The sequence below is a fragment of the Dryobates pubescens genome, chromosome 2, assembly GCF_014839835.1.
Source record: "Dryobates pubescens isolate bDryPub1 chromosome 2, bDryPub1.pri, whole genome shotgun sequence".
NCBI classification, from domain to species: Eukaryota; Metazoa; Chordata; class Aves; order Piciformes; family Picidae; genus Dryobates; species Dryobates pubescens.
The window spans coordinates 25,304,744-25,326,689 of record NC_071613.1 but is presented as its reverse complement, the minus strand read 5'-3'; the positions used below and the strand labels follow the sequence as shown (position 1 = coordinate 25,326,689).

Here is a 21,946-nt window from a genome sequence, read left to right as displayed (position 1 = left end):
TCAAAGAGAGAAGGAGGAGTAAGATAGATTTGAGAACAAAATAAAGAGTGAGGAATTTCCGACGTGACACCACCAGGAGATAATTGAAACTGAAGATATTGAGGCATTTTTCACTGGAATTGCCTTTGGAAAGAGGAAAAAAAGTCACAATCTCCAGATTCCCGAAACAGTGGTGCTGTGTAATGCATAGCAGTTCTTACCCATTTCTTCTCTTGAAAATGAGGACAGTATTGCTCTGGTCCTGCAGAGATTGTTTTGAAGATTAATTAGATGCAAGTACAAAATTTGCTTTGAAGAATGCAAGCACTATGTTTAGTATCTCACTTTGTGTAAATCAGTTGGGAGAACATCAGATGAAGAGTGCAGAGCACAATTCATCAGTGCATGTTGCAGGTTTTTCAATTGCTGCATGGCCAAAATTCATCTGTTTGTTACCAAATCATCCTCCAAATTTACAGTGAAGCTGAAACAAAGCCGCTTTGAGGTGACTGCATTGATTGTGCTTTAAAAAAGACAAGAACTATCCTGATGTTTCAGCCTAGGGTAAGGTAAGCACACCTTTTAAGTGCAACAGGTCTGATCACAAGTGGTATGGATGAATCTGTGATGTTTCAATCCAGCCCCAGCCGAGGTTTTCTCTCAGCATTTCAGAAGGCACAGTTTGTTGCTGTATTTGTAATATAAAAGTTGCAGAGGGGGGAAATAGAACCATAAACAGTGTGTTATTTTTCAGATTGATCTGTAGGGTTTTGAGGCTTTCTAAAGACTTTTCTCAAGAACATCCAAGCATATTCAGTAGCAAGTTTCAGGCAGATCATTGGCAGGCAGACCTCTCAGATTGCAGCAGTTTAATTTATGGTGGAGGTCTCTCCAAATATTTCCACTGTTCCAGTCCTATGAGAAAATGCAACTACTGAGAAATGGGTGTAAAAAAAAAAGGAAAAAAAAAGGAAAAAAAAAAAAAAAAAGAAAAAAAGAAACAACAAAACCCCACCACACAACCCCTTAAAACTTTGTTTATAGACTCGAGCTAAGGCAGGATGATTACACAAGTTACTGACGTCAATCATGTACTTCTGGAGAGCTGCCACTGCACACTGTGTGTGCCAGCCCTGGACCTCATTCAGCCCTGCACACCGGGGTGGTGAGGAGACACCGCTGCCATAGAGATTTCCTCCTTATCCCCCTCCAAACCCTCTTCATGACCAGGGATGGCTGGGTGCAGGGCGCTGGGTAGAGTTTCTTTGTTCAGAAATAAATGTCAACGGGGCGGTTTGTTTGTTTGAGGTTTTGAAGGCTTTTCTGTTGCCAAGGCTTGTAAGCGTCCAAAGGCTTTGCCGTGACGTACCCGCTGAACTCATTCAGACTTTCACTTGGACCTCCCAGGAGCTGGAGAGCCTGTGCAACCAGAGCCCAGCGAGTCCTCCCGCAGCACTCTGAATTTCAGCTTTGTTAGAGCTGTGATCTCTCGTATCCAGAGCAGAGGCAGGCAGGGAGGGGTGGGAGCGCAATTAAATTGATTGCACAGGGGCGATTTCTCTGCGTTTGATTTATATAAGCAATGAGTTGAAATGGTTTGGGTCCAAGCGCTGTATGCGTGTGGCAAATTTACCCTGTGGGATCGCATCCAAGTGCTGACAGGGAAAAAGACTTTTCCCAGATGCGTGGATATTTTAAGACCCTCGTGTGTAGAAAAGTCAGGGCACAACTAAAAATAATGTAAGAGATTGCTGCCTTTTAACTGTTAGCAGAACTGACAGTGATATCTGTTCAGATTGTGTTGAGTTTCCCATAAACAGTACAAGACTGCTTTCAATTGCTTGTGATTTTTCCAAACATTAAAGATTTTTGCCTTAAACTTTTCCCTGATAGGTATCTACCTCAAATGAAATTTTTGGGAAGGTTGCAGCCAAAACAAGTCCTGCTATTTCCAAAAAGGTGGCTAAGGAGAAAATATGTTGGTTTGCTCCTCATTGAAAAAGGATAATTGTCTAGGGGATTTGGCTGTGAAGTTTTGGTGTCTGAGGCTTTGGAGCAGTACCTTGGAATTGGACAAACACAGACAGACTCCTAGAATGCTTTGGGTTATAAAGGGAGCTTTAAAGGCCATCTAGTCCAACCCCCCCTCCAGTGAGCAGAGACATCTTTCGCTAGAGGAGGTTGCACACAGCCCCTTCAAACCTGACCTCAGCTGTTTCCAGAGATGGGCCTTCTAAAACCTTGCTGGGCAACCTGTGCAGCCAGTGGTTCAACACCCTCAGTGTAAAAGCTTTCTTCCTTATATCTAGTCTAAGGGTCCCCTCTTTTAATTTCAGTCCTTGTTCTGCTGCACTTGAGCATTTCAAAGCGTATGGTTCCTGTCTGGGAGCTGGCTCACTGATGGGGACTTCCCTAGCTCACCACAGGCCTCTGCATGGAAAACGAGGGCCCCAGCCCTGCTCACCTCATGTTCATGTTGTCACCTGATAGTGACATTTGCATTTGTTTTAAGGAGAGGAGAAAAACACACTCAAAACCCACCACCTGCACTGAGCAGATTCAGCCAGTGATCAGCTTCCAGCAGCACTTCTTCTCCATGTCTTTTGCAGGACAGTGAAATGGAACAGCCAGCAGCAGAGGTATACTTTCCCACTTAAAGCATGTAATCTTAAAACCCCCATCTGGTGCATAGTTGGACCATAATTTTTGCCTTGGCTGCATGTTTGGTGGCATGGAGCAGCTCCAGTACCTGCCTGCCATTGAGTTATCATGAACACAGAGGATAAAATATGAGATGCTAATCTCTGAGTGCTCTAGTGATGATCACACTACAAAATCAACATCCTTCAGAACCAGGCTTTGAGACATTAAACAACATTCTAGAGAAGAATTTGGGACTGTTCAGCCTAGAGACAAGAAGGCTCCAAGGTGACCTTGTAGTGGCCTTTCAGTACTTAAAGGGGACCTACAGGAATGATGGAGAGGGACTCCTTATCAGGTAGTGTAATGATAGAATGAGGGCTAACTGTTTTCAACTGAAAGATGGTGTATTTAGAATAGATGTAAGGAATAAATCCTTCACTCTGAGAGTGATGAAGCATTGGAACAGGTTGCCCAGGGAAGTCATGGATGCCACATCCCTGGAAGCATTCGAGGGCCAGGCTGGATGGGGCTTTGAGCAACCTGGTTTAGTGGAAGGTATCCCAGCCCAGGGTAGGGGAAGTAAATGATCTTTAAAGTCCTTTCCAACCCAAACCATTCTATGAAGAACACATACATCATGCCTAGCAGACAAATCAGGTGCCAGCTGTGCTGAAATTTTACTAGCAAAGAAATGCAGCTTTTTCTTTTTCTTTTCCTCCCCCCCCCGCCCCCCGCGCCCCCGCTTTCTGGAGCATTCCACAGAAAAAAAAATGCATTCCTTGTTTCTCCTTGTATTGTGACCTGACATTCTTATGATATTTTTTTCATTCCATTCTTCATATTTCAAAGATGTAGATAAGAAATGTTGCCAGCCGTGTCAAGTCTCTTCAAAATGCTTGTGACTAGAGATGTAGTTGCTTCTGTACTGTAGTAGTTAGCTGTCCAAGGCTAGAGAGAGAGTGCTTTTAACAGTGTTTTACAGTGGCAGTATGGGATAGCCAGAAGCAACTGTTTGAAACTGTAAAATAGAGGAGTAACCTCATTGCAAAGGAAGCTAGAGAGATAATTAAGGGAAGGAGAGTTATATTTAGGGTGCATTGTCTAATTGTTTACAATTTCAGATATATTCATAAGCATTTTCAATGCTATATTAATTTTATACTCATTCCCCTGTGCTTTTATTATGTTACATTTTCTTAAATTGCACAAACACATGTTAATAAAACTGCAAAAGCTGAAGACTTTTAGGGAATTTTAATGAGCCTGGCATGGACATACTCATGTGCTATATGGAATATGTTCATAACAAATTGTTTCTTTGTAAAATTGTCCTCTAAGAAGGATGGAGTTGCAGTAGCTAGAACAAGTGACATACCAAGAAACTCAATTTGTATTAGAAGAGCAAATTCAATGTTTGAAATGTCCTTGTCAGTGTCCACTTGAACTTTCAACCTTCATTGTTGTTGTTTTTTTTCTTTCTCATTTAATGCTTACAATTTTATGGAGTTGGAATAATTTAAAACTTCTAGGGAATTACATTGCTTTTGATTTCTATTACGTTTGACAATGACATTTTAAGTTATTTTCCCAGCAATTACTTTTTGTAGGTCATAAGTTCAAAAGGTATTAAGTTCAAAGCCTGAGACCTTCAATCCCAGCAGAGAAGTAGCAGGAGATGGTTTATGAGGATTTCATCATCTTTAAAACAGATTATATTCATCAAGCCTAAGAGGTCTTAAAGAAAATTAATGGCAGAACTACCTTTAGCTTAATGTGGTTTTGTTATCCAATGTGCATTACAAGTAATGAAGCTGGGGAGATAGGGGGGTGGAGTGGGAGGTGCCTTATAAAAATCCTTAAGCAGTTTTGATTGCTGAATCTTTAAGGTTGACAGGAACCTCATGAGTTCATTTAGTCTGGTGTTCTTGCTCAAGCAGGGTCAGCTAGAGCTGGTTGTCCCAGGACCATATGTAGTTGTATTTTGAATAGAATATCTCCAGGGATGGAGACTCTACAACCTCTATAAACAACCTGTTCAAGTGCTTGACTGCCTTCTCAGGAAAAAAAATATGGGGGATTGTGTTCAGAAGGAATGTCATGTGTTTTCATTTGTGCCCATTGTCTTTTGCCCATCACCTGTGAGTGGAACCCATCAGGCCCCATGGGCTTGTGTGTGTCCAGGTTTTTTGAAGTACTCCCTAAACCTACTGATCCTCTACCAAGTTTTCCTTGCTCCAGACTTTGCCTCTGTTCTCTGGAGCCTGGGATTTCTGAGGGATGATCTTGCTAGTAAAGAAGGGACATACGTGTATGCATTGTATCTGTGTCTGTCTTGACTGCGTTAAGTCATTGTCTCTTCTGAAATGCAGTAATCCACAGTGTGCTGGAAAGCCATGTCACTGCATCCTGGTCCTTGCAACGCTCTGTTTTTAAGAGCTTTGAGCTCCACTTACATGAGGTCCTCTGCTGTAGCTCTGAACAACCTCTTGCCATCCTTGCTGTGATACTTGCAGGCAACTAATCCATTACATTTCCTTTATCTGCCTACATCTGCTTTGTATAGGTTTGCTTAAATTATATGGCAGAGCCTCTCTTCCTACATTTATGGAAAAATATTGAATTTCAGTTTTGAGCCACTGTTCTTCAAAGAGCAGGTTACTTACCAGTAGTCACTCCTGCATGTGTTCAATAACCATGTTTTGATTAAGGTTTTTTAGATTTAAAATCAATATTGCTTTTCATACCAATGACCTAATCCTTATTAAAGCTGTGCTCTGAGAACTTTCAAAGTTCAGCAGTTTCTTTATAAGCCTATGAAACAAGTACACCCTGAGCTCTTTTAAAGAAAGGAGATTGATCTATTTACCTATGCTGGATTTAAAAACAGTCCTTTTTTGTTCTTTTGTTGTTGCTGTTGTTCCAAATAAAATTCATAAGCAGTCTGAGATGGAGAACTGTGAATTTTATCTTGCCAATGAACTTTGAAGAAGTCTGAGTGAATTGTAGTGAAAATTATATAGTTCCCTTTGTTTTAGCAGCTGCTTTCTGAAAAGTTCGCTACCTCTCGTTAGGAAGATCTGGTTAGAATGATGCTGTTCTTGCAGTTTCCTTCTGTACAGATGCTGTAAACTGAATGTCCTCAGTTTCCTTCAAACTAAGTTCCTAAGAGTGCAAATTTCAAAGGAATCTTTCTCACATAAAATTCAGGAGGTGATTCAAGAAGAAACTGGGCAAGCAAGGTAGCAGAAATCCTCTTAGAGGGTCTGTATCTCTCATCTTTATTCAGAATTTGCCAGATGTACTGATCATTATTATGCTTCTCCTAGACGGGTTTGTGACTGGAGTAGCATCCATAGGGGTGCAGGCACAAGAGGTTCTTTTTTTTTCTTCAGAAGGAAAATAAAGTGCAAAATGAAGGGACCATCATTATTTGGGGCACAGGATTTCATAGTGCTTAATGCCAAGGTTACCCTGACCTTTCCTTTGAGTGGCTGTTTTGGACCTGGTTTACAAGATAAAAGCTGTAATTCACAATTGCACTTTTAATGAAGCTGGCTCTTTGAGAAGAACAGAGTGATCTTTACCTGCTATGAGTTACATTTATTTATTGGTTAACCTCTGGGTTGTTTTCAGATTATATCAAAACCCAATGAACCAGCTCGCCAGCATGAAAGCCACCCTGAGGAGACAGAAGAAGAGTTACGAGAGCACCAAGCCCTTTTGGAGGAGCCATACAGCGACAGGGTTGCAAGCCAGAAGGAGGCCCCAGGGCTGGCCAGTGTAGTGCAAGTAAAGCAGGAACCCATTGAGAGTGATGAGGAGGAAGCAGAGCCACAGCAGGAGCTGGAGTCTGGACAGAGGCAGGCTGAGCAGGAGCTGCTCTTCCGTCAGGTGAGCTTGCAAAATACCAAGTTTGGGACTTGGTTCTTTGCAGAAAGTTGTTTGGTTCTTGGCAGTCACCTTACACTACTCTAAAGACAAGAAGCTGGGGGAACCAACTCTGAAAGTTTGCCACATAGAGAAACCTGCAGGTAAAATCAGTGCCATCCTTCCCTGGAGTCACCATGTCAGCTTTGAAGTCCCAAGGTAGAGAATCTGGATGACCTGCACAAAACGCATCCAATGTGTCTGCATCAACTGAACCACTTTGAGTTTGTTTCTTTGGAAAGACAAAGTGTGGCTTTTTGAGAGCTCAAAACTAGCAAGGCTTTTCTGTGTTTGAAAAACCTCTCTGCCCTAGAGAAGAGCTGGGTAAGGGAAAAAATGATGAGGTTCATTGGAGGAGATTCTTTCCTCAACTGGACATCCTAGAGATTGCAGCTGTGCTCACTTTTGAGGGGAAGCACCAGAGGCTTATGGATTGCAAGTAATAAATCCAGTAACAACATAGCATAATGGTCCCATTTACATGAGAGTCTCCCAAAGCTTCCTGTTGAAGTAGCAGTAACAAAGGTGAAAAGGTTACAATTCTCAGAGCATCAGTGCTCTGCTCATCTTTACAGCCCTTAGCTCTCAGTATCTGACTGTGCCTACAGCTGTGGTGAACCCCCACACAGGATCTGCAGCCAAGAGCAGACTGCAGTAGCCATGCCCAGGGTGTAGCTCTGAGTAAATCCACAGCCCTTGGCTAGAGAGAGGGGACTTGTGCCAGGTTTGCAGTTGCAGTGTCTGTGAATCAGGTGCAAACTGGTCACTACCTGTAGCCATTTGAATCTTGCTACCACTGCAGAACTGATTTGTATGTCATGAATATCATTGGCTGTTGTTGCTCAGAAAATGCATGTTTTGGTTCCTTACTGAGCAGCATTACCTTCATAACAGCGCTGCCTTGAAGGATCAATACTGCTGCCAACCATGCCTGTACAAATCAGGTTTTGATTTATACAGTCACAGCTGAACCTCATTGCCTTTGTAAATAAATAAATAAAGTAAATGTAACATGCTGCTACTGATGGACCACAGTGATACCATTCCTCTGAAAGTGCAGCCCCTGCTGCCCTACTCCTGGGGGCATGGTCACACCTAAGTCTTTAAAATATTTTGTCCTCTGCAGTTATTTTGTTTCAAAGAAGAGGGAATAAATAGAAGAAATGGGAGGGTTGTTAGGGCTGTGGCTTCACTATGGAAGCTGAAATAGCCATCCCATCTGACCAAAAATTTGCCCAGCTGATGGTGTGACTGCACAGAGAACCAGCTTGGTTGAAAATGCTCTCCTGCCAGGGGTCCAGTTGAGCCAGACTTGTTCCCTGGTCTGGTGCATCACATTGTTAAGTGCACCTCTGCAGCAGTGGAGAGAGTCCTAACTACTGGGAGAGTCTATTGGAGGCACATGAAGATGATTAGGGGACTGGAGCATCTCTCTTACAAGGAGTGGTGCTGAGAGCTGAGGTTCTTTAGCCTGGAAAAGAGAAGACTGAGAGGGAATCTTATCAGTGCCTATAAATATGTAAAGGGTGGAGGTCGAGATTGTATGGCTGGGCTCTTTTCAGTGATACCCAAAGATACAATAAGGGGCAACAGGTACAAAATAGAACACAGGAGGTTTTGCTTTAACATACACAGAAACCTCTTTACTTTGAGGGTGACAGAGCACTGGAACAGGCTGCCCAGAGAGGTTGTGGAATCTCTTTTTCTGGAGACTTTTAGACCACCCTGGACATGTTCTTGTGCAGCCTGATGTAAGTGAACCTGCTTTCACAGAGGGATTGGACTAGATGGTCTCTGGAAATCTCTTCCAACCCCTACCATTCTGTGAGAGGCACAGGAGGAGAACCAAGGGGATAAGGGGGCCACTTCGGCTAACAACCTTGCCAGCATGGACCAGCTTGGGGCTGCACTTACAGAATCATTTGGGTTGGAAGGGACCTTTAAAGGTTATCTGGTCTAATCCCCATCATCTAATCCCTCTGCAGCGAGCAGGGACATCTTCAGCTAGATTAGGTTGTTCGGAGCTTGTCTGTTTCAGGGATGGGGCTTCTACTGCCTCTTTTGGGCAGCCTGTTCCAGCACTGACATTGCTCTAGAAATGTGCACATCTTCACTTTCTGCACACCTGTGAATGTGCTCATTTAGCAGGAAAAGGAGACTAAGCCTCTAAACCATAATAACCCATAAAAAACCCTTTTATGAAGGCACCATGCAGACATTCAGCAGCTACCTGCTTCTTTTCCCCACAGCAAGCTCTTCTATTGGAGCAGCAACGTATTCACCAGCTGAGAAACTACCAGGCATCTCTGGAGGCAGCTGGCATGCCCGTGTCTTTTGGAGGGCATCGGCCTCTGTCTCGTGCACAGTCCTCACCTGCCTCGGCCACCTTCCCGATGTCTGTACAGGAGCCACCCACTAAGCCAAGGTTCACAACAGGTAACATTTTTGGGGCCCTGGAGGCTGAAGCAGTGGGGCTGTGGTTAATATTTTACTCTATGTTTAACGATACGTTGTGCTTTTCACCCTGTCCTTGCAAAATGGTATTGGGGCTGCATCTCGGCTGTGTTTGGGGACTCCTGGTTTCATCAAGGATAAGATTTGATCATTTTATGCCCTGTTGCCCTGCTTGGCCCTTCCCCAGACAGAAAAAGACCTGCAAAAATCAACAGAAGCATAGGACAGTATTTTAATTATGTTATCTCCAGAAAAAAAAAGGACCAGTCATATGCTGTGACAAAGCTGATTTAGATGCAAGGCAGAGAGAGGCAATGATATTGAAAAAGGGCAGTGTGCCAAATGCAGTATCTGTTGGCTATATTTCCTCCACCTTCTCCAGTCCCTGCGCAATCTCTTGCCAGAAGTTACCCACTCTGGGCAATGTGCCTACTCCTCCTTCTGAAACACAGTCTCTGCCCAGGACTCTGTTCCCATAGGTTAGGAAAAATGAGGTGAGTTGATTATTTCAAGTTGTCTTGAACAGACAGACTGAATGGTGTTTTTCTTGCCTGTTTAATCGTAAGCTCAAAGGAAAATTATGAGTGCAGTGAAAATCAGAAGTGCAAAAGAGGTGTCAGTCTCCCCACCCTAGGGAAGCGATCAGCCCTCTGTACTTGGCATTGGTGAGGCCACACATCAAATACTGTCTTCAGGTCTGGGCCCCTCACTGCAAGAATGATACTGTGTGCAAAGAAGGGCAATGAAGCTGGTAAAGGGACTATAGCCAAGTGTTATGAGGAGCAGCTGAGGGAGCTGGGGTTGTTCAGCCTGGAGAATGGGAGGTTGAGAGAAGACTTTGTTGCTCCCTACAGCTGCCTGAAAGGAAGTTGAAGTGAGGTCAGAGTTGGTCTCTTCTCCCAAGTAACAAGCACTAGGACAAGAGGAAATGGTCTCAAGTTACACCAGGAGAAGTTTAGGTTGGATATGCTTGACTAACATGATAGCATTCTATGATGCTATAACTGAATGGGCAGATTCAGGGAGACCAATAGTTGTGGTCTACCTTGACCTCAGGAAGGCCTTTGACACCATCTCCCATGACCTCATAGTGAGCAAGCTCAGCAAGTGTGGGATGGAAGAGCAATGAGGTGGATTAGGAACTGGTTACAAGATAGAGTTCAAAGAGTGGTGAGCAGTGGTGCCAAGACCAGCTGGAGCGCTGTAAACAAGTGGAGTCTCCCAGGGATCAGTGCTGGGACCGGTACTGTTCAACATCTTCATCAGTGACATTGATGAGCGAACAGAATGTCTGCTCAGCAAGTTTGCTGATGACACCAAACTGGGAGGCTTGGCTGATACAGCTGAAAGCTGTGCAGCCATCCAATGAGACTTGGACAGTCTGGAGAGCTGGGCAGAGAGGAACCAAATGAGGTTCAACAAGGACAAGTGCAGAGTCCTGAATCTGGGGATGAATAATAAACTGTACCACTATAGGTTAGGAGGTGATCTGCTGGAAAGCAGCCCTGTGGAGAGGGACCTGGGAATCCTGGTGGATAACAAGTTATCCATGGGACAGCAATATGCCCTGGTGGCCAATGAGATCCTGGGGTGCATTAAGAGGAGTGTGTCCGGCAGATCAAGGGAGGTTCTCTTCCCCCTCTACGCTGCCCTGGTGAGACCTCATCTTTAGTATTGAGTTCAATTTTGGGCTCCCCAGTTTAAGAGGGACAGGGATCTGCTGGAGAGGGTCCAGCAGAGGGCAATGAGGATGATTAGGGGACTGGAGCATGTGCCTGACGAGGAAAGGCCGAGGGACCTGAGACTTTTTAGTCTGGAGAAGAGAAGATTAGAGGGGATTTAATAAATGTTTATAAATACCTGAGGGCTGGGTGTCAGGAGGGAGGGGACAGGCTCTTCTCACTTGCTCCCTGTGATAGGACAATGGATGTAAGCTGCAACACAGGAGGTTCCACCTCAACACAAGGGGGAACTTCTTTACTGTAAGGGTCACAGACCACTGGAACAGGCTCCCCAGGGAGGCTGTGGAGTCTCCTTCTCTGGAGACTTTCAAGGCCCATCTGGATGTGTTCCTCTGTGACCTGAGCTATATTGTATGGTCCTGCTCTGGCAGGGGGGTTGGACTTGATGATCTCTTTGGGTCCCTTCCAACCCCTGACATCCTGTGACATTAGGAAAAAGTTCTTCCCCAAAAGGATTGTTAAGCACTGGAACAGGCTGCACAGGGAAGTGGTGGAATCCCCATCCCTGGAAGGATTTAAAAGATTTGTAGGTCTGGTGCTGAGGAATATGGTTTAGTGGTGACTCAGCAACACTGGGTTAATGGTTGTACTTGGTGCTATTAAAGTTCTCTTCTAACCTAAAGAATCCTATGATTAATTGCTCTTCCTGAATCCTGACAACCAACTTTTTCCCACCAAAACCCCGTCTGTCTATTCAGTAGCCTTAGTAACAGATGACAGTTAATTTATGTGCAACTTTTCAAGTCATATGTTGAGTGATTGGGCAGACTTTTAAAATAAGTCCGCCTTCTTCCCCAAATGTCAAGCTCTATTTTGTGAATGAACATTTTGCAATGTGGTGTATGCCCTGGGAAGAGGAAGAGGAAAAAAAATGCCAGAGGCCCGAATAAGAGCGACTCATGATTTTGTTTCTCTTTCACTTACCCATTTGTTCTTATTTAAGCCACGCTTTTTACATCATTAAACTCAGCGCCATTTTCAGAGGCTGATGGCATAGTAATAGTGATATGTTAAATACGACTTTGTTCTTCAGCTGCTAGCTGCAGGGTGGAAAGATGTGTGATCAGCTCTGCAAAAACCCAAGCAGTATCTCATTTTTTTGCAAATCAGCCCTTTAAGTCTCTCTTTGTTGGCAATATTGAAACCTTGAATTTCAGCAAAACAGCTTTTCTAATGCCACCAGTTATAGGAAGATTATTCTAGATTTTGGCTTTTGCCAAGGATGCAAAGAAGGGTAGTCCCCTGGCTCACAGTCAAACCAGATGAAACTTGAGCATCTAATACACTTAGACTCAAACCTTAGAGCTTTAAAACCAGGGAAGCCTGGCCCTACTTTAAGAGATTATTCATTCTTTCTCTTTCTGCCCTTCTCTTCCTCCAGTACTTAAGTCACCCTGTCAATCATATGCAAGACTTTGGACATACAATAACATTTCCTACCAGAGGATGTAAGTTTGACTTAGATATGTGTCTCTAAATTTCATTTAAAATTACAGGTGATGAGCAGAATGCAGATTTTGAGACTTGTGCTGCTTTAAAAAGATGCTGTTACAGTGTTATGATTTCATTTCTTTGGAGGCAGGGTTTAAAAAACAAAGAGATGGCTTAAAATAAGTGGTGGAATATCACAGTGCTTTTATAGAGCACTGCACAGTGCAATTAGGTGAAGAATGCTTAGTGTAGTTCACCTGTAAAATGTCATTTTCACAGCATTTAAGGACTGGAGTTTTTAATTGCCTTCTATCTCAAACAGTTCTCTGTATTTATAGTAGATGAATGGAGGTGGAAAAACACAAAGTAGTGTTAAAGGAGAAAGCATTGGGAATTCACTGAGCACTAATAAAGATGCAAAGCATAAATGGTGTGACCTTTACGCTAGTCTTATAACCAGTCCTTCACCTCACCTAAAAGGTGAAGGACTAGTTCAATTAACCATTGCTGCTTAACAGTGGCAGGAAGAAAGAGCCTGCTCCTGTAGGCATGCAAGCACAGATCAGAAGGGCAGGCATTTCAGCTGCTGAGCATGTGTGCACAAGTTGGGTTGGTAATGTTTTCTTGACATTGTCCACGGTGTGTCGGAAATTGTGTTTTTTGGAGGTGGATACTAAAGCTTAGTCACTAGGATTGAACCATTCTTTGAAAGGCAGGAAATTAAAGTTTTGGGTATTTTTCAAGGCAAGCAGTGCATCTGACTTACTTTTTGCTAGGAAAATCCATCTGTTTGATAAGTGGCTGCTTTGGAGACTGATTCTAATGTGATTATGTGTGTTGGATTCCAGGGGAATTGAGATTTGAATTGTTATAATTTTGTGGGAGGGCTGGAGAAAACAAACCTCAGTCAATGCCCTTAATGAAGCCAATTGTGATCGCTCTAGACACGAATGTGGCTTTTAAGAGATCACTTACTGTCCTACAGACAAAGAATTGTTCATCAATTTCATGTTTGGGGTGTTATATAGAAAACACTAATGCTTCCTCTGGAGGGAGTTAGGACCAGACAGCTGCAAACTTTGGGGTTTGTGTGTAGTTCATTTTCCTACCTCTGTCAGTGACCAGTACCTGAGAATTCAGATGCAGGGAGAGAAGAGCATAATACACCTCTCAAACATGATGTGCATTACTCCACGTGAAAGTGAAAACAGTGCCCTTCCTGACTTCTTCAAGCAATCAGTTTTATGTCCCAAAGCATGACATTTAATTTTCCTTCCCACCAGCAAACTAGTCCTTGAACTTGCCCTCGCTAGCACAAGTGGCCCCCTTGACTTTAATGAATACTTCTGCATGCACTATTCTACACACTTGAATAAGACTTCTCAGGTTAGGCCATTCATTTGCATAGCTCCAATTATCCAGTCTCTGATCTCCTGTAAAAATGGTTCCACAAATTATTCTGATCTTCTGCATTAAAGTATTTTTTGTTTCTGATGAAGGCATTTATTCTCTCCTGCACAGAGCAATGTAATTATCTGAACCTCAAATCATATGTTTGTTCTGCCAAGAAAAGCGATTTGGTTATGCTTTAGTGCTGACCTTTAAAAGTGATTGTTCTCATGTCTCAAAGAGTATTGCTTCCAGCACCACTTACTTTAACTTGTAATGGCCAATGCAGCTTTGTATTTTAAGTTGAATTACCAAGCTTTCCTTTATGTGTGTGTGTGTGTCTTCATTTGAGTCTCCCCAACCACAGGAAGGAACTTGGAACAGTTCCCTTCTTTCCAGTGGCTTTGTTTTTAAAAGAGAGAAATGTTGAGTGACATGTGACTACAGTACAAAACTTCACTGAGACATTGCTGTTAGGATTGAATCATTGCGAAAGGAGAAACTTTATGGATAACCAAATTCTCTAAATCCCACTGTGGTCTCCATTAACAGCCTACAACTCTCTTTTCAGAGAGCCTTTTCTTTAACCCCTTCATCTGCCTATGTTGAAAAGGCACAGTTACCAAAACCCATTTTAGATCTGCATGTGTATTTTAAAGACTTGCAGTTCTCCAGCAGCTGCAGGTGAGGAGGTGCTGATTTATGTGGCTGTGGATCTCAACCACAGCTACTATGTGTTGGCTGTCATTGGTGCCACACTCTCAGATGGCACCATGGAGGATGAGCTGATAAATACCACTGCCTGCTTCTGAGCTGACACCAAACTTTATCAGATAGTGCAGTGAGAGAACAAGGGGTAACAGCTTCAAACTGAAAGAGAGTGGATTTAGATTGGATATTTGGAAGTTCTTTACTGTGAGAGTGGAACAGAAGTTGTGGATGGCCCTTCCCTGAAAAGATGCAAGGCCATTTTGGACAGGGCTTTGGGCAACCTGGTCTAATGGAATGTGTCCCTGCCCCATGGCACAGTGGTTGGACTAGATGATCTTTAAAGTTCCTTCTAACCCAAACCATTTTGAGATTCTATGATTCCTTAAAAAAACCCTGGGAGATGCTTTGCAGATCTGCTGCACTGTTGAAGGGCAAAAGAAGAATGGAGGAATGTGAGATCAATGCAAAAAGCTGTTTTTTCATTTGCATTTACCTTTGGTTTAATTTGTGTTGGCTTCTGCCCTACCAGGCTCTAGGGTGAGTGGATGCACATGCAGCTTGTGACTTTTAAGTCTACAAAGCCTAACTGTAGTCTCCTGGAAATCAGAGAAAGCAGCACCACTAGTCAAACATGCAGTCCCATATAGTTTAAGTGGACATCTACATGGAGTTCTTTTGGTAACAAATCAGAATGATAGACTGGCTTGGGTTGGAAGAGACCTTAGAGATCATCTAGTTCCACACCTCCTGTCATGGGCAGGGACACCTTCCACTAGACTAGGTTGCTCAAAGCCCCATCCTACCTGGCCTTGAACACTTTCAGTGATGAAGTATCCACAGCTTCTCTGGGCAATCTGTAGTGGTTTCTCTCCACCCTCACAGTGAAGAATTTCTTCCTTGCATCTAATCCGAATCTACTATCATTCATTTTAAAACAGTTACCCCTCGTCCTATCAATACACCCCCTGATAAAGAATCGCACCTCATCTTTCTTGGAGGCCCCCTTTAAGTACTGAAAGGCAATAATACGGTCTCTGTGGAGCCTTCTCTTCTCCAGGCTAAACAACTTGACTCTGCCAGCCTGTCCTTAAATGCCCCAGTCTGTCCTTAAATGCATGGTGTCCCCTGAAAATGAGTTTCCTTCCAGTAGAGACTAACCTGACGCAAGGTTACCACAGACCTTACGCTAGGTTAAAAGAACTCAGACTGGGGAGTTCTCATGGACAGCCAGCCTTGCCACTGGGCTACAGCTTCTTCTCAGGTAGCATTTACAGTCCTCACCTTTGCCCAGCAGCCTCTATTGAAGTTTGGTGCCATGAATCAAACGTGAGAGACCTCAACAGAGCTTTGCAGCACAGTCTTCCTTGACTGAACTTTGGCTAACCCAAAGGCAGTCAATTACCTGGTGCTCTGTTCTTTTCCTAGAACTGAATGTGGTCTGGGATTTTGTGTCTTTGCACTCACCTGCAGCACAGCAAGAAACTGCCAGATCCCTCCCTAAAGCTGAATACCTGAAAGTGTTGGTGCCAAGGTTTGCCTCAGAGGGGAAAGGCAAATACTTCAGTGGCAGAACATGCCTACACTCAGTCAGAAGTTTTGATTCCAGCTTGAGAGCCAAGTCTTGGTAACATGCAGCAACATGGCACTGAGCCTCCAGGCTACACGTGCATGGATGTTCTCATAGTCTGGTTTCTTACAAGCCCCTTTGAACTCCATGCAGTTGCAAATTGTGCTGTGTACCAGTACTTAAACGGGCTACATGAAAGCTCCTTGAACTGTATTCATGGTACAGCACAGGTGTGCTCATCTGGGATTTTGAGGAGCACCATCAGAGTGCAGACCCTTTGACATCAGGATCTGGGAACAGCTTCTTCCCTTGCTGCTAATTCAAAGGCTTTGATTCTCATCAAGGCATTTGATTTGCAACTTTATAACATACTTTCAGACAGATGTTTCTTGCAAGAAGCCTTGGGGGGAAAAAAAATCCAACCCTGTTTGTTCTGTTTTCTGGAGCTTTTGGCTGAAGGGAAGGATAGATTTAAACATTTAACTATGTCTCTTTTGCTGGAGGAAAAAAAGTCTTTTGTCCCTAGGACTGCATAGCTGTGGAGGACCTGCTGCTTTACTCCAGTGGAACACTGGCTATGAAATCATAACTCCACTTCCAAAACCATACCCAGGCAACTCCTGGAGCATGAATCAAAATCTCCTACACTGTTGTCATGCCATAAATACTTGGTAATGCAAGGGGATTTAACTGCCTGACTCCCACATTCAAATGAAACAACACTGCTAAATACCTACATATTGTGCTGAATAATTAAGCCCAAATGTGTGCTAATAGCCTTACTGGTCAATGGTAGGCTGAACATGAGCCTGCAGTGTGCCCAGGCAGCCAAGAGGGCCAATGGCATCCTGGCCTGCATCAAGAACAGTGTGGCCAGCAGAAGCAGGGAGGTCATTGTGCCCCTGTACACTGCACTGGATAGGCCGCACCTTGAGTGCTGTGTCCAGTTCTGGGCCCCTCAGTTTAGGAAGGATGTTGACTTGCTGGAACGAGTCCAGAGAAGGGCAACAAAGTTGGTGAGGGGTTTGGAACACAAGCCCTATGAGGAGAGACTGAGGGAGCTGGGGTTGCTTAGCCTGGAGAGGAGGAGACTCAGGGGGGAAGTTACTGCTCTCTACCTGAAGGGAGGTTGTAGACAGGCAGAGGTTGGTCTCTTCTCCCAGGCAACCAGAACAAGAAGACACAGTCTCAGGCTGCACCAGGGGAGGTTTAGGTTGGATGTGAGGAAGAAGTTCTATACAGAGAGAGTGATTGGCCATTGGAATGGGCTGCCTGGGGAGGTGGTGGAGTCATCATCATTGGAGGTGTTCAGGAGAAGACTTGATGGGATGCTTGGTGCCATGGGTTAGTTGTTTAGGTGGGTTGGATCGGTTGATGGGTTGGACGCGATGATCTTGAAGATCTCTTCCAACCTGGTTGTTTATTATTATTAATTATCATGTTGTCAAATAATGTAGATGCAAAGACTTCAGCACAAGCTATTTGATGAAACATAGTGCCTGCTAATGACTTAGTCCTTTAGGTTTTTAATCCCAAGCCCTAGAGTCGTTTTAGCAGCAGTTACAAAAGCACCCAACCAAAAAAATGCAGATCAGTGCCCTCTTAGATCATGTTCCTGTGCTGGCACCTCTGCAGTGGTACTGATGCTTTCAGTTGTCGCCTCATTCTGTCACCAGCCTGCAGAGTTCTTGGGGCCGTTGAGGATTTCCAGGTTTGGTGCTGTCTTAAAGCAGCATCTTGGATTTTCATTTGTCAGAGCACTGTGGCTCCTGGTAAAATAACACATACTCTTTCTCTGGAAGCATTCTGTAGAATATGAAGTGCTATTTTAAAAGTAAAAAGCTGACTGGTGTCCCCCCCCCATATATCTGGCAAATTTGTTTGTTATTTTCATTTTGTTGACATAGAGCAATTTTGTAACCTCTGCTGCAGGCCTCGTATATGACACCTTGATGCTAAAACACCAGTGTACCTGTGGAAACACAAACAGCCACCCAGAGCACGCGGGGAGGATCCAGAGCATCTGGTCCCGGCTCCAGGAGACAGGTCTCCGTGGCAAGTGCGAGGTAATAAAAAATACCAGTGAAGGGGGAGATGAGGTGGGGGGCCTGGGAGCAAGGGAGGATGGGAGTTTGTCTGTCTTATTCAGCTGCTGGATTGTGAGTGGTTTTGGATGACTGAGTCCTGGTCTGGACAGACCAAATCTGCAGCTCAGATTGTTGACTGCTACCTGAACATGCAAACTTTATACTGTGTTCTGGCTTGATCTTTTTATAGCTCCAGCTGTTGACAATGTTTTGGCATATGTGGCCTAAATTTGATCCATTCCTAGATGGCTGCTTGTACTTGTCAGTGTCCATCTGTCAAGAGTACTTTTCTAGTGATCTGATTTCCTTGTGCCATGATATCTGTTCAGAATGTTGTGAAACACAGGAGAATGCTCTTGCCTGATGTTGCGGTGAAGCTGCTCCTGTAATTTTCGGTCCTTTTCACTCTAAAATGAAAGTCATCATTGAATCACAGAATGGCTTGCGTTGGAAGGGCCCCTTAATGGTCATCTAGTCCAACCCTCCTACAGTGAGAAGTGACATCTTCAGTTAGATGTCAGCTGGTTGCTCAAAGCCCCTCCCAACCTGACCTTGAATGTTTCTAGGGGTGGAACTTCTACCACCTCTCTGGACAACCTGTGCCAGTGTTTCTACAGCCTCATTGTAAAACATTTCTTCCTTCTATCTAGTCCAAATCTTCACTCTCTTAGTTTCAAACCATCACCCCCTGTCCTGTCACAACAGGCCCTGCTAAAAAGACCATCCCCATCTTTCTCACAGGCCCCCTTTAAGTACAGAAAGATCATTGTAAGGCCTTCCCAGAGCCTTCTTTTCTCCACGCTGAACAACCCCAACATTCTCAGCCTTGTCCTCATAGCAAAGGTGTTCCAGCCCTCTGATAATTTTTGTGGCCTCCTCTGAGCCCCCTCCAACAGGTTCATGTCTTTCTTGTGCTGAGGAGTCCAGAGCTCCAGGTGGGGTCTCACCAGAGTTGAATAGAGGCCTGCTGGCTATGCTGTTTTAGATGCAGCCCAGGACACAGTTGCTTGTGAGCACACATTGCCAGCTCATGTCCAGCATTTGAAGTCCCTACCAGTGTTGCATTTTGAAGCAGCCAAAGATAAGAGCACAACGTAAAGTAACCACGTTATTTCTTATCACTCCAATCACAACAACAAAAGCTGTGGGGCAGCAAGTTTGTATTTCTATGGTTTCACAACTTTTTTAATACTCTGATCAGTGTAATAGTCAACCAGTAGTGAAGGTACTGTAAAAATGAGGATCAGATGATATATCTAAGCACTGTTGCACCACAAGAGATTAAACTAACTTTATTAGACACATGTATTTTAAGAGCAAGACAAACTAAGGAAAAAAAAGATATTGAATACAGAGACTAATGATTAATAATAGTAATTATTAGTAATTATTAGTATCTACTAATAGCAGTGATGATCAATTAATGGTAGAGTGTGTAGTCGATTTTTTTAAGCTTCTGAGGGGCCTGAATCACTCAGTATATTTGAGTTACGTCAGCTTCTGGCTAGAAGCATTTTCTGAGCAATCAGAAAAGACCTCCACGTGGTGGCAGCATTGCCATTGGTCTTACCCTCACAAATCTCTGAAAGGAGCAAGAACTTCAAACCTGTTTCTGTCTATGGAGACCTATTTAATTGAATTTTGAGATTATTTTGGTGTTTTCTTTTCTGATGGCTTTATTCAAGGTGACCTTCAATGTGTCCTGTGCCAGCAGGAGCAGGGAGGTCATTGTGCCCCTGTACTCTGCATTGGTTAGGCCACACCTTGAGTACTGTGTCCAGTTCTGGGCCCCTCAGTTTAGGAAGGACATCGAGACACTTGAACGTGTCCAGAGAAGGGCAACAAGGCTGGTGAGAGGCCTTGAGCACAAGTCCTATGAGGAGAGGCTGAGGGAGCTGGGATTGTTTAGCCTGGAGAAGAGAAGGATCAGAGGCGACCTCATTGCCCTCTACAACTACCTGAAGGGTGGTTGTAGCCAGGTGGGGGTTGGTCTCTTCTCCCAGGCAACCAGCACCAGAACAAGGGGACACAGTCTCAAGTTGTGTCAGGGGAGGTTTAGACTCGAAGTGAGGAAAAAGTTCTTCACTGAGCGAGTCATTCGTCATTGGAATGTGCTGCCCAGGGAGGTGGTGGAGTCGCCGTCCCTGGAGGTGTTCAAGGGGAGATTGGACGTGGCGCTTGGTGCTATGATCTAGTTGTGAGGTCTGTTGGAACAGGTTGGACTTGATGATCCTTGGGGTCTCTTCCAACCTTAGTTACTGTGATACTGTAATAACCTACCATTTCAGGATAACCAGGTGCTCTAAATAACATTTGTTTCTCTCTCTAGCTTTCCTTTACCCTCACCATCTCCTACTACTGCTCAGACCTGTGTTAAGGTTTCCTTCTCTATCTTAACTTTTCTCATGGGCTTCATGTGCACATCCTTTCCTTGTTTGTCCATCTCCTTCCTGTCTCTGCACTTCACTCTTCTGTTCCTAATAGTTGTTTTTCCTGGAGCCAATTGTTCTTTCCACTGTCCTTGGCCAGTGTAATTCTATTCCATGTTGCAAAGCTATTTGGTCACTTCCCTGCTCTTCAGAGTCTTTCTGAAGCTCCTCAGTTGGAATTTGTTTACCGGCAAACAGCATGGAGGACCATGTAGGAGTTTCCTTCAGGGAAGCTTGCCTCCATAGCATTACATAGCAAGGCAACAGCATTTTAGACATGAGTGATCTCTTCTAGGTTGGAGCATGAGCATGAGCTGTTGGGATTGCCTGGGACAGTGGATTTGTCTGCTTACTCTTAGGAGAGGAATACGGTAGACTTAACATGCAGAAAGCTTCACTCTGTGGGGCATATTCCATTATATGATCAATTTAAAGGAAGTTTGAAGCCTGTCTTCATAATTGTGATTACTTTTAATAGTTATATTACTTTTTCAAATCACTGTTGCCCATGCCAAAGCTCCACGCTGGACAGTATGAGCTGGGCCCCCTATCCCCCTCTCTACAGTAGTGTGCATACAATGTGTGAACTTTTAATGGAGCTCTTTATACAAGCGTGGTGACACATGCTACCAATGCAGCCTGCTTTGTGTCTACCTTTTTTTGAATGGATTATAACTGGTCCATCTACAGAGCAGCACTCAGAAAGAGGTGAGTATTTTCAGAATTAATAGTAGGTCTTCTGTGAGTCAGCAGCAAGACTTGGATTGTAGCACTCAGAAATTCACCAGGCTGTACAATTTTTTGTTGTTCTTGTTGAGCTCCTGTTTTTCTTTTCTTTACTCCTTTTCTTTTCTTTTCTTTTCTTTTCTTTTCTTTTCTTTTCTTTTCTTTTCTTTTCTTTTCTTTTCTTTTCTTTTCTTTTCTTTTCTTTTCTTTTCTTTTCTTTTCTTTTCTTTTCTTTTCTTTTCTTTTCTTTTCTTTTCTTTTCTTTTCTTTTCTTTTTTTCTTTTCTTTTCTTTTCAGCTGGTCTTGCTGACAGATACAGCTGTGCATGCTCATTTTTATCTTCACTGTTGTAGATCTGTTTTCCTGTGCCTCAGACATTATAAGCCAGTTTAGTAAACTCAGTGGCCCGATGTGAAAATTGTTTGCAGTGAAGTAGTTTAAGCCATTTCTTACAACTCAAATTTGTAACAGGGCAGTTTGAACTTTGATATTTCCATATCTTCACATTTCCCCTTTTTTCCTGAGCAGCCCTTTGCTGTGCTCTGGGTATGTGTATAGCTTGATCCTGTTGGCTGCAAGTAGTTGCTTGACACAGATTAAAGACACAGTGCCCTGCGCAGACAATAATCCCATATGCAGCATGTGGGATCAGAACAGACTCGGCTGGATCCCTGTCCTCTTCCTGAGGGACTTCAACAGTTCCCATTCCCCCCACAACTGCACACTGGAAATAAATCTCAGCTCTGCTTTCTCATGCAAACTCAAACAATACTCAGCGTCCGTGTCCTGGAAATGTTCTTCTGGTGTTTCTGTTGCACACATGCCCCAAGTCAGAGAAGGGCTCCCAGATAAATATTTTTA

General features: G+C 43.8%; 1 protein-coding gene across 1 annotated transcript in view; it reads left to right on the top strand.

The window, feature by feature from the left end:
* HDAC4 (histone deacetylase 4) overlaps nucleotides 1–21,946 on the top strand; it is a 264,688-nt gene that overhangs the window by 198,442 nt on the left and 44,300 nt on the right. Inside the window, exons 13-15 of the mRNA XM_054172206.1 lie at nucleotides 6,256–6,513; nucleotides 8,799–8,985; nucleotides 17,776–17,909. Coding sequence (XP_054028181.1) covers nucleotides 6,256–6,513; nucleotides 8,799–8,985; nucleotides 17,776–17,909 — 579 coding nt within the window. The remainder of the gene's footprint in view (nucleotides 1–6,255; nucleotides 6,514–8,798; nucleotides 8,986–17,775; nucleotides 17,910–21,946) is intronic.